Source organism: Lepus europaeus, chromosome X (assembly GCF_033115175.1).
Source record: "Lepus europaeus isolate LE1 chromosome X, mLepTim1.pri, whole genome shotgun sequence".
NCBI lineage: Eukaryota > Metazoa > Chordata > Mammalia > Lagomorpha > Leporidae > Lepus > Lepus europaeus.
Window position 1 is genome coordinate 96,767,478 of NC_084850.1, and position 12,633 is coordinate 96,780,110.

At 39.3% G+C, this 12,633-nt stretch overlaps 1 protein-coding gene across 2 annotated transcripts in view; it reads left to right on the forward strand.

Annotated features, from left to right (window-relative positions):
• Positions 1 to 12,633, forward strand: part of WNK3 (WNK lysine deficient protein kinase 3) — a 151,119-nt gene that overhangs the window by 103,602 nt on the left and 34,884 nt on the right. The window contains exons 17-20 of one of the 2 annotated variants that reach the window (XM_062183638.1): positions 5,300 to 5,531; positions 5,924 to 6,054; positions 6,578 to 7,200; positions 8,782 to 9,010. In XM_062183638.1, coding sequence (XP_062039622.1) covers positions 5,300 to 5,531; positions 5,924 to 6,054; positions 6,578 to 7,200; positions 8,782 to 9,010 — 1,215 coding nt within the window. The remainder of the gene's footprint in view (positions 1 to 5,299; positions 5,532 to 5,923; positions 6,055 to 6,577; positions 7,201 to 8,781; positions 9,011 to 12,633) is intronic. The other variant, XM_062183639.1, reaches the window with a different exon arrangement.

Genomic DNA, 12,633 nt, shown 5'->3' on the forward strand with positions numbered 1-12,633 from the left:
GAGGCAGAGTCTTCATCTGGCTGTTAACTCCCTAGATGGCCACAACAGCTGGAGCTGTGCTGGTACAAAGCCAGGAGCCAAGAGCTTCTTCTGAGTCTACCACATGGGTGCAGGGGCCCAGGGACTTGGGCTATCTTTTGCTGATTTCCCAGGCCATTGCAGAGAGCTGGTTTAGAAGTGGAGCAGCCAGGACCCAACTGGCACCCATATGGGATACCAGTACTGCAGGTGGTGGCTTTACCCACTATGCCACAGCGCTGGCCCCCCATCACCATTTTTGAAGAGAGTATTTTTTTCTTTGAATGGTCTTGCCACCCACGTATAAAATCAATTGACTCTAGATCAATGGATTTATTTTTTCACTCTAAATTCCATTGATCCCTATAGCTGTTCTTATTCTAGTGGTAAGTTTGGAAATCAAGTATCAGCCCTCCAACTTTCTCTTTCTCAAGATGTTTTGGCTATTCAGGTTCCCCTGAAGTTTCATATGAATTTCAAAAGGCTATTGGGATTTTAGAGGAGTTGCATTGCACCTGTAGATCCCTTTAGGCACTACTACTGTATAAAATGACTCTCCCTTTATTTTCATATTCTTTAAATTCATTCCTCAATGTTTTATCATTTTTACTACAGAAATCTTCCCTTTCCTTGGCTATATTTATTCCTAAGTATTTTATTCTGTTTGTTGTTATCAAAAAATGAAATTGTTTTCTTAAGTTCTTAGTTTATTTTCTGTTGCTATAACTGAATACCACAAATTCAGCAATTGATAAGGAAAAAAGCTTTATTTTAGCTCATGATTGAGGACATCCAACAGCACAGTGCCACCATCTTCTTGGGATCTGGTGAGGGCCTTGACATCAGCAAGCCAGAGTGCTCACTTTTAAAAAAGAGATTGATTGATTGATTGATTGATTGATTTTTGAGAGGCCCAGTTACAGAGAGGCAGAGGCAGAGAGAGACAGGTCTTCCATCTACTGATTCACTCCCCAAATGGCCACAATGTCTGGAGGTGAGCTGATCTGAAGCCAGGAGCCAGGAGTTTCTTCCAGGTCTCTCACGTGGGTGGCAGGGGCCCAAGGACTTTGGCCATCTTTTGCTGCTTTCCCAGGTGCATTAGCAGGGAGCTGGATCTGGAAGTGGAGCCACTGGAAATTGAACCAGCACCCATATGGTATGCCAGCACTAAAGGCAGCAACTTTACCCACTATGCCACAGTACTGGCCCTGAGAGTGCTCATTTTTATAACAATGCTACACTTGTGACAATCTATTAATTTTGTGATCCATTAATGGCTTTTTCTACTCATGAGGGTATGACATAATCACTCCATGGAAGTTCTCCCTCTTTATACCTCAAAATGGGGATTAAATTTCAGCATGTTTTGGTGGAGAGACAGTCAGACCATAGCAGTTTCTTTTATAGATTTCTCATTGCTAGTATATAGAAATACAACAGATTTTTAAAATAGATTTATTTATTTTATTTGAAAGGCAGTGTTTTAGAGAGGCAGTGGCACAGAGAGAGAGAGAGAGACAGAGAGAGAGGGAGGGAGGGAGAGGTCTTCTGTCTGCTGGTTCATTCCCCAAATTGCCACACTGGCCACAGCTGAGCCCATCCAAAGCCAGGAGCAGCTTCTGGGTCTCCCACGCAGGGAGTCAAAGAACTTGGGCCATCTTCTACTGCTTTCCCAGGCCACAGCAGAGAGCTGGATTGGAAGTGGAGCAACCAGGACTCGTACCAGCGCCCATGTGGGATGCCGAGCACTGTAGGCAGCAGATTTATCAGCTATGCCACAGTGCCAGCCCTGAAATACAGCTGATTTTTACAAGTTGATATTGAACCTTTCAACTTTGCTGAATTTATTTCTTAGCTTTATTATTTTGATAAATTCGTTGGGGGTATTGTTTATGTGAGATTTTTGTCATCGGTGAAAAGAGAATTTTATTTGTTCATTTCCTGTTTTTTCTTATCTTTCAGCTTTTCATGTCATGCTTTCCACCTCAGCCTTTTTGCTGGGAGAATTTCTTAATTTTTAAACTGCTTGCAGTCTCATGTTTAGCTATTTTTTGTTTCAATGATTGTATTTTTAAATTTCTGGGGGTTATAATTCATTCTTTTTCTTGTAGCTATAGTGTAGTCATGCACAATTGCTATGTTTTTAACATAATTTGGCTCCTGAACTCAAGTACAAATATTTAACCCCCAAAGTCATAGATTGATAGTACTAAGAAGGTGAGCACTGAATTCACTTATTCATGTTCAGAGGTGAGGCCTAGGCTGTCAAAGTGGATCTCTTTGATTGAATCATTGTGGCTTTATAAGGGAGACGTAGACCTGCGTGATCTTTGACTGTAAACCTACAAAACCATGTATCAGAGTAATCCTTCTTCCTTCATAAATAGCTTGTCTCAGATTTAATTGAAGTATCCAAAAGTTTACTAATACAGCTCTTTGACAATGGGAATGCATTCTGAGAAATGCATTCTTAGGTGATTTTGTTGTTTTACTACACCATAAAGTGTTCTCACACAAACCTAGATGGTGTAGCCTACTAAACCTAGACTGTATGGTATAGCATATTGCTTCTAGACTACCAAACTGTACAGCATAGTACTGTACAGCCCACTGTAGGTAGCAGTAACACAGTGACACTTTTATAACTAAACATATTTAAACATAGTAAAGATACAGTGAACATACGAGGTGAGAGGATTTCTTTACCTCTTTTATAATATGATGTAGACTGTTTTATATGTGGTTCATTGTTGAGTGAAATGTTATGTGATGCATGACTGTATTCACATCTGTCTGTGAAGATATTAGTTGTATTCTATGTTATATTTCCTTGGCTGTTTTTTCTATTTTTTCTATTTGTTGAGTTTAATGTTTTCTTACAGTGTAGATTTTCCAAAAGTGGTGATTTTTACCTGTGTACTTATCTTTTTCTCCTGTAAGATTCCTTATTCATCTTTGTATAAAAACTGTATGTTATTACTATTGTCTTCCTTCGGTAATTGTGAGAACGATGTGGTACATGCTTCCTGGTATTGTATATTGCAGCCTGTCTCTCATACTACCTCAAGGATGACCCAGCAGCTACTTTCCAAAAGGAAGAAGTTTCACCCTTCCTTCAGGATGTTTCCTTCCTAAGCTGACCTTTTTTTCTCTTGGGCACAAACTTTTTCCTCCTTCTACTCTTATTTGGGAATAAATTCCAAATGCTTAGTGTAGAGGTGGAGAGGGAAAGGGCAAAACTGCCTGAATATTCTTTCTTTAGGATCCCAACCAGTTTACTCTTTCATTTAGTAAATGCCTATTGAAGAGTGAATATTTCAAAACTTTTCTATTTGAATTAAAGGACCATGGTACAAACTAACAGATTATGCATTATGCATTTCCCATGAACATTTTGAAGGCCTATCATATCTGCCACCTGAATTTGCAGCATTTTGAAATAGTTCCCATGTATGTCATGGTCTGCTTTTTCCTCCTTCAGTCATATATGCTGGTACCTGTATCTGTTTTTCCTGTCATGTCTGTAGATTTGAATTCATCAGGGAGGCTAGAACATATATTTAATTTGCAGTCTTGATCCAATTACCATGTATTAAAATCTTTTCTCTGATTTCAGTGGGACCAGTGCAACATTTAAGTTGTATAGTTATCGGTAATTTTTTTCCCCTGTGAAAGTAGTTATTACTACTTCAAAATGGGGTTTTAGAAAACAAAAACTGATTGTACAGACTTTTACTTTCAAAAACTCCTGACTTGTCCCTAAGTGTTAATAATACTTCTCTAAGACAGTCTACTCACTCTGACAGTCTGTATTCCTTCAAACAGATACTAAATCTCATTGTTTGTGCTTTTTATATATGCTTTCTTAAAAACAATATTCACTTATTTATTTGAAAGAGTTACTCACAGAGAGAAGGGGGGGTGGTCTTCCATCCATTGGTTCACTCCCCAATTGGTCGCAACGGCTGGAGCTGCACTGATCTGAAGCCATGAGCCAGAAGCTTCTTCTGGGTGCCCCATAATATGGGTACAGGGACCCAAGCACTTGGGCCATCTTCTACTGCTTTCCCAGGCCACAGCAGAGAGCTGGATCGGAAGTTGAACAGCCAGGACTCAAACTGTTGCCCATAGGGGATGCCGACCCTGCAGGCGGCAACTTTACCGCAGCACAGTCCCCTTTATATATGCTTTAATCTTCAGTTGGTAGTGACCATTCTCATGTTTCTCACAGTATTTGTGGTTGTGTGTACTAATCTTTTATATTGGCCGGCACCACAGCTCAATAGGCTAATCCTCCGCCTGCGGCGCCAGCACACCAGGTTCTAGTCCCAGTCAGGGCGCCGGATTCTGTCCCGGTTGCTCCTCTTCCTGTCCAGCTCTCTGCTGTGGCCTGGGAAGGCAGTGGAGGATGGCCCAGGTCCTTGGGCCCTGTACCCGCATGGGAGACCAGGAGAAGCACCTGGCTCCTGGCTTCGGATCAGCACGGTGCACTGGCCGCAGCGCACCGGTGGCAGCGGCCATTGCGGGGTGAACCAACGGACAAGGATGACCTTTCTCTCTGTCTCTCTCTCTCTCACTGTCCACTCTACCTGTCAAAAAAAATTAAAAAGAATCTTTTATATTGATTATTGTAGAGAATTTATTTTTAACATACTTAAATACAACAATTAATTCTGGGTTTCTTTTGGGAGAGATTGGAAGACATGAAAAGGGTAGAATGATTTTATAACCAGAATGGCTTGATGTTGACAACTTTTAGAGCATGAATTTGAGATACTTTTGAAGTTCTTTGTAAATTTTGCTGTGTTTACATAAAGTAAGATATTTGATTTGCTCGTGTTTCTCTGTCAATCTTAGTTCCTTAGTTATTTTACTGTGTTATGTGTGTCAGATATCTTTAACTCTTAATAATATGAGAATAAATATTTTTATTTTAATAGCATGGGGTTTCAGTAACCTGCTTAGTACATTGATCCATATGAAAGAAGTAATCTTTATTTTAATTATCAGTTTTCAAAGTTGACATAATGATGAAAAGTGTTTTGGGATATAAGATTAATATTCTGCTCTTTTATTGATCTAAGGTATATTTTTAAAGTGTGAAGGCTTAATTCCTATAAATTGAGTACTTCAAGGTCAGGCTGATATACTGCTATTAATGCAATTATATATAATCTCCTAGTTTTGATTAATCTATACAAGAAACTCCAGTGGTAGGAAAAAAATTCACCATTCCCAGATTATTACCCTTTTGGTGTTTCTCATTTTTTGTGTCCATTAGGAGATGTCTCCAGATGCTTCACTTCCAGGGGATCCTGAGGCCTATCCTGCTGCTGTGTCAAGCGGTGGAGCCATTCATCTGCAGACAGGAGGTGGATATTTTGGCCTAAGCTTTACTTGTCCTAGTCTCAAAAATCCTATTAGCAAGAAATCCTGGACTCGCAAATTAAAAAGCTGGGCATACAGGCTACGGCAGTCAACCAGCTTTTTCAAGAGATCAAAAGTCCGTCAAGGTAGTGTGCTTACAGTCAGGGACATAGACTAGGTAACATCATTTTTCATTTACTTATTTTTTTTTTGTTCATACACAAATTTTGCCACTTTTTTCCATGTAGCCCATGTATGTGACATAGCCCATTGATATCATTGCCATTTTGATTTTCCTTTTGTAACTAATTTGATTTTCCAGTTATTCATTTCACATACATAATAAGTCTCGGGATCAATATTGCAATGTCTGATTTAGAGTTTAGGGACTTTTGCAATGTTACTTATGACATTAACACCTTTTAATTATCTAGCAGGAGTTAAATTTTTTTCTACTTTTCTTCATTTCTGTGCATGAAAACAAACTTAGTCTTAAATGATTTTCTCTTTTCTACTTACAATTGGGCACAACTTGCAGTGGAAACAGAAGATGTAAGATCAGCAAACGCTTGTGATCCCATTCCTTCGACACAGGACTCCTCAGCTGACACTAGGGCTTTGAGTAGATGCAAGGCAATGAGTGGATCATTTCAACGGGGTCGATTCCAGGTTTGTGTCTTTGGTTGAATCTTTATCCACAAGGGCATTCTCAAAGATAAAAGCATGGAAGATTTTGGTCTGTAGGTGATCATTTAAATGTAGATATTGTCATTTTTAATTTGTTCACCTTCCATGTATCCCCTCACCTTTTCAAGCCATCATTCGGGATGATTCTAAAGAAATAAGAATTTTAGTAAGTGGAAGAGATGATAGAACTGGGTCATCATTTTTGGCAGGTGGTTGTGTCATCTTTATATATGAATTTAATCTCATGTCCTTTACAATCTTGGCAACTTTAATTGTGGAATGTTTTCTGAGCAGTGTGACGCCAACTCTCTTTACCCATGGGGCCTGACTGAGCAATTTGGATATATGGGGTGCAGATGAAATTTTTCAAAGTTTATATTATCGATCCATATACATCGCAGTAGACTATCCACTTGTCAATGCTATGTATTGATGCTGAATTTCTTTATGGGGTCACTCTTTGGTTAGGTTCATAGCCAGACACTTTTACCTTTTTGTATCTCAGGTGATTACCATTCCTCAGCAGCCATCAGTGAAAGAGACATCTTTTGAAATAGAACACAGACCTGCACTGAGGGAAACAACAAAGCATTCTAGTGAAGAAGCTCCAGCCTTTCCTGAAAGAGCAAAGTCTCAGTCGGTAGATGTGGAACCTGCTGTGCACAACCCACAGACTTCATTATCTTCTCAGAAGTTAGGAACTCTTCACAAAACCTTTAAAGAAGACAAAGGCACTCCCAAACAAGGTGACACCTTCTTATCTTTCAGCACAGCTTGTGAGACTGATGTATCTTCAGTGACCCCTGAAAAGGAGTTGGAAGAAACTTCAGCCACAGGAAGTAGCATCCAGTCTGGATCCAGACTGCTGCTCAAAGAGAGAGAGGTACTCCCTGCTGGCAAACAGCCTAGTTCTGATAGTGAATTTTCAACCACACTTTCAGGCAGTGGAATCTCCATGGCAAAGAATGGTCCAGAGAGTGATCAGTACTTACCACACCATGAAGGACAAGACTATGATCAAACTGAAAGTTCACTTTTCTATTCACCATCTTCCCCAATGAGCAGTGATGATGAGTCAGAAGTAGAAGACGAAGACTTGAAAGTGGAGCTTGAAAAATTACGAGAAAAGTAAGAACTGTACTATTTGATTGGTAGCTGAGAATTGGTGGTATTTCAATGACTGAAAGCTCTTTATGATCAGAAACTGCAAAGAATGCTAATGTTCGGTATATATGAATGTTACCATTCTTTTTTTAAAGATTTTTATTTATTTGAGAGGCAGAGTTACAGACCAAGAGAGGGAAAAACAGAGAGAGGGCCTTCCATCTGCTGGTTCGCTCCCAATATAACTGCAACATCCAGAGCTGAGCTGATCCGAAGCCAGGAGCCAGGCACTTAATCTGGGTCTCCCATGTAGGTAGCAGCGGCCCAAGCACTTGGGCCATCCTCCACTGCTTTCCCAGACCATTAGCAGGGAACTAGATCAGACGTGGAGCAGGGGCCCGTGCTGTGGTGTGGCAGGTTAAGCCATCACCTGCATTGCCAGTATCCCATGTGGATGCTAGCTCAAGTCCCAGCTGCTCCACTTCTGATCCAGCTCTCTGCTATGACCTGGGAAAGCAGTAGAAGGTGGCCCAAGTGCAAGCACCCTGCATGGGAGACCTGGAAGAAGCTCCTGGCTTCTGACTGGTCCAGCTCCAGCCATCATGGCCATATGGGGAGTGAACCAACAGATGGAAGATATCCCTCTTTTTTTTTTTATTTTTTTTGACAAGCAGAGTGGACAGTGAGAGAAAGACAGAGAGAAAGGTCTTCCTTTTCCGTTGGTTCACCCTCCAATGGCCGCCGCAGCCGGTGCGCTGTGGCCAGCACACCGCGCTGATCCGAAGGCAGGAGCCAGGTGCTTCTCCTGGTCTCCCGTGGGGTGCAGGGCCCAAGGACTTGGGCCATCCTCCACTGCACTCCCGGGCCCCAGCAGAGAGCTGGCCTGTAAGAGGGGCAACCGGGACAGAATCCGGCGCCCTGACCAGGACTAGAACCCGGTGTGCCGGCGCCGCAGGCGGAGGATTAGCCTAGTGAGCCGCGGCGCCGGCCAGAAGATATCTCTCTTTATCTGCCTCTGCCTCTCCCTCTCTGTGACTCTGTCTTTGTATTCAAATAAATAAATCTTAAAAAAAAAAAAAAGAAGTGGAGCAAACAGAAGTGGAGCAACCAGGACTCAAGCCAGCATGCATATGGGATGCTGGCATCACGCAGGCAGCGACTTTATCTAATTCACCACAGTGCTGGCCCCTGTCATTTTTTCTATAAGGTCTGTTTTTTTCATAGTGATTTTTACTTGCTATTTATATATTCTGAATATTAGACCTTGAGTATATGGTTCAAATATTTTCTTCCTGTTTAGGCTTATAATATATGATGAAGAAGATGTTAATATTAACATTGTTTGACTCTAAATTTTGCTATATTATCTTTGACTATAATGAAGCTCTAGAAATTTTTTTTCAATTTTTTCCTTTAAAATTGATTAGTTTAACATTATGCCTAGGGGGCATTTCCCATCCAAAATTTGTGAAAACTCTCTGTATTTCCCCAGTTTTTAATTTAAATTCCTGGTTAAACTTAATTTGTACTGGCTTAGTGTTGCCTGGCTCATAAGCTTTATAGTTCCCCAGTCATTAAAATGTTTTCTGCATGATTTTCATTTAGACACATTCAAGAAGTGGTAAATCTTCAAACCCAGCAGAACAAGGAGCTGCAGGAGCTCTATGAACGCCTTCGGTCATTCAGAGATAGCAAAACTGAGTCTTCAGAGATTCCTTTGCCACCTGCATCACCACGTCGACCAAGATCTCTGAAAAGTAAACTTCGCAGCCGCCCTCAGTCCTTGACACATGTGGATAGTGGCGTGGTTGCCACAGGTAAATCAATCATAAAAGCAAAATTAGAAATATGATAATAATAATTTGGTTTTCATTAGGCTAAAATGATTTACCGAAGTATTCATTATCCTGAGGTTCTTTTCTCTTTGGTGTTATTTGTTCTGTGTGAAATATTAATAAGGATAATCGATAGATATTGAAGGATAACTAACTGGGTGTGTTTTATTTGGAAGAACAGTTAGAAGCCCAATATCGATCCCCAAAATAGTTTCTAAAATGTTTTCTGCTAATTGGAGCCTCTATTGGGGAGCTTGAAGGGATCTTTGTTTAGTATTTACAAGGATGTTAGTAAAATGCACTTCCTTGACTTTGGAAAACAGAGAACCAGTGTCTACTTAACTAATATTATGTGAGACGTCTTTGGTTCCAGGTACACAGTCAAGGTGTGGTTGAGGGTGCACTGGAAGGACACAGTCATATGTGAAATCTCAATAGAACCTGTGGTGGACAAAATAATAGCCCTGAAAGACGTCTGTGTGTAAACCCCTGGAACCAGTGACCACGTTAGGTTATATGGCCCAGGAAAATTAAGCTTACCGATAGAATTAAAGTTGCTGATCAGTTGCTGATCAACTGACTGTAAGAAAGATCAGTTTGGATCCAGTGAAATTAGAGGAATCCTTGAAAATAGAAGAGAGAGATGGAAGAGAGGTTCAAAGACATATTACGATAAGGGAAAAACTGTCAGAGATACAACATTGCTGGCTTTTAAGATGGACAAAGGGGACTCCAAACCAAAGAATTCAGGCAGAGTATAGAAGCTGGAAGGCCAGGGAACAGATCTTGCCTAGAGCCTCAAGAATCAACACAGCCCTGCAAACAGTTGTTTTTAGGTCATGAGACCCCTGTTCGACTTAGACTTGGAACTCACAGTACTGTAAGATAATAAATCCAGTTGTCTTAAGCCACTCAGTTTGTGGTGATTAGTTACAGCAATAATACGCAACTAATACAGAATTCAAGGATAGGAACTGTACATTGGATGATCCTCATAAAGATAGAAGTGAAGGGTAGACTTGGATTGAAGGCAGCTTTGGAGATTTAATAGCAGAAACAGTGAAGTTTCCATTAGATGATAAACCATCATCGCTATACTTGATTGCATTATGTTTTCTCAACTGGTTTACTTTTATGTATACTTCTTCCTTGAAACGTTGGCGTTCAAATAACTTTGGCTTGTTCTAATCCCAAAACATTGTTTTCACTTTCAGATTTTTGCTTACCTGAACTTTTGCATGTTCCAAAGAAAAAAATGTTTTAAATTTATTTGAAAGGTAGAGAGACAGAGACAGGCACATACACAGAGATTCTATCTGCTGGCCCAACCCCCCCAGTTGCCTGCAACTGCCAAGGCCAGAGCAGGCTGGAACTCCATCCAGGTCTCCCATGGGTGGCAGGGACCCACACACTTGAGCCTTCACCTGCTGCATCCCAGAGTATGTGCCAGTAGGAAGTGGATTTGGAAGCAGAACTAGCACTTGTATCCAGGCACTACAACATGGGATGTGGGCATCACAAGTGGTATCTTAACTGTTGTACCAAATGCCTGCCCCTCAGAGATAAAAGTTTGGCTTGCCCAGCTGATCTTTTTCATGACAAGAAATGGGTCAGAGGCCATTGCCTGACATGTGGTTGGGCTGTTCTACAGTCAGGCATCCACCTATTTCTAAGCTATAAGTATCAAAGGAGTGGGACCTTATGGTAAAAACATGCCTTTTTGGACTAGCTTCTTTGACTCAGAACAATGTCTTTGGAATTCTTCAAGTTATTTGGTATTACAATAGTTTCTACTGCAAAGTAGTATTCCATGCTGTGGCTGTACCACAGTTTGCTTAAGCATTCGCCTTTTGGGAGGATATCTGAGTTTCCAGTTTTGAGTTTTACAAATAATGCTGCTGTAAATATGTATGTACAGCTTTTTGGGTGAACATAAGTTTTTAAGTTCACTTGAATAAAATACCTAAAAATGAGATTGCTGAATTAATGATATTTAAATTTTTTTAAGAAACTGCCAAACTGTTTTCTCAGGCAGCTGTTTCATTTTACATTACCTTCAGCAATGAATAAGACATCTAGTTTTTCTAGATGTTCTTCAGCCCTTGGCATTATTAGTATTCTTTATTTTAGTATTCTACTAAATTATATGCTAGCATAACCTGGTGGCTTTAATTTTAATTTCCCCAATGATTAGAGATGAATATTTTTTCTTGTTCCTATTTGTGATTTACATATTCTCTTTGTTGATGTGCCTCTTCAAGCCTTTTGCCATTTTTCTGTATCCTGCTTTATTTTTAATTGAAATTTTCATTGAAATAATTGTGGATTTACATGTATTTCAAGAAATAATACGGAGAAACCCTGTGTATCCTTGACACAATTTGCCCAAAAGGTAATTTTTTACTGTTTTAGAATTAATAGAATTAATGTTAATTTTCATATAGTTGATTTTTTGAGAGTTTTTTTTCCTGTATTTTGGATAAAAATCTTTTGTGGGACATGTGACTTGCAGATATATTCTTCTGGTCTGTAACTTGTCTTTTCATTCTCTTAAACAGTGTCGTTGGCAGAGCAAAAAGTTCATGATTTTAATAAAATACACTTTATTAAAAATGTTTATGCATTATGATTTTTTTGTGTCATGTGTGAGAACTCTGAGAATACTAGGTAACAAAAAGTTTCCACTATGTTTTCTTCTGAAAATTTTGTAGTTTTATGCTTTACATTTAGAACTATGATACATTTTTAAATGACTTTTGTATAAGGTGTAAGGTTTCAGATGAGGTCATACTTTTGTATGTGGGTATTCATTTATTCTATTAGCATTTGTGGCAAGAGCATCCTTTCTCCATTGAACAGCTTTCACACCTTCGTCAAAAATCTGTTGGCCATCTATAAAGGTACTTGAAAAACAGTGCAAATGGAAGTGAGAGAGAAATTTATTTTGGAGCGAAAAAGGTGTTGAAATCTATGTGTTAAGTTTTTTCATAATACCCATTTTCCATGAACTTTTGAAGACCACTCATACATGTGAGGACATTTCTGGATTCTTGTATTCTATTCCATTAATATTTCACCAATAGCATGTTTCATTACTATAGCTTTATAGCAACTCGTTAAAATGATATTGTTAAAATCAGGTATTGTGTTTCCTATAACTTTTTCATTTTCCAATTGTTTTAGCTGTTCTAGTAAGGTTGTCAACCATTTCCTTTTTGTATAAATTTTAGAATCAGCTTGACTGTATCTAAGAAATATTTCTGCTATGATTTTGATTGGAATTGTGTTAAGTCTATATCTGTTTGGGGACAGTTGACACTAATGTGTTGAGTCTTCTCAATAAATATGGGATATCTCTACATTTCTTAAGCTCTTTGATATTTTTCATCTTCTAATAGTTTTAAACATATGGATCCTATATATGTTTTGTTATATTTATACTAAGGATTTCTTCTGTTTTGGGAAGGGTCCCAATTACAAATAGCCAGAGCAGTGTGGTAAATTTTTCTATATTGATGTCGTGTCCTAAGATCTTACTTCTAGTAATTTTCTTGTAGAGCCTTTAGGGTTTTCTGAGTGGCCATATTATCTGTGAGTAGGGAAAGTTTTATTTCCTATTTTT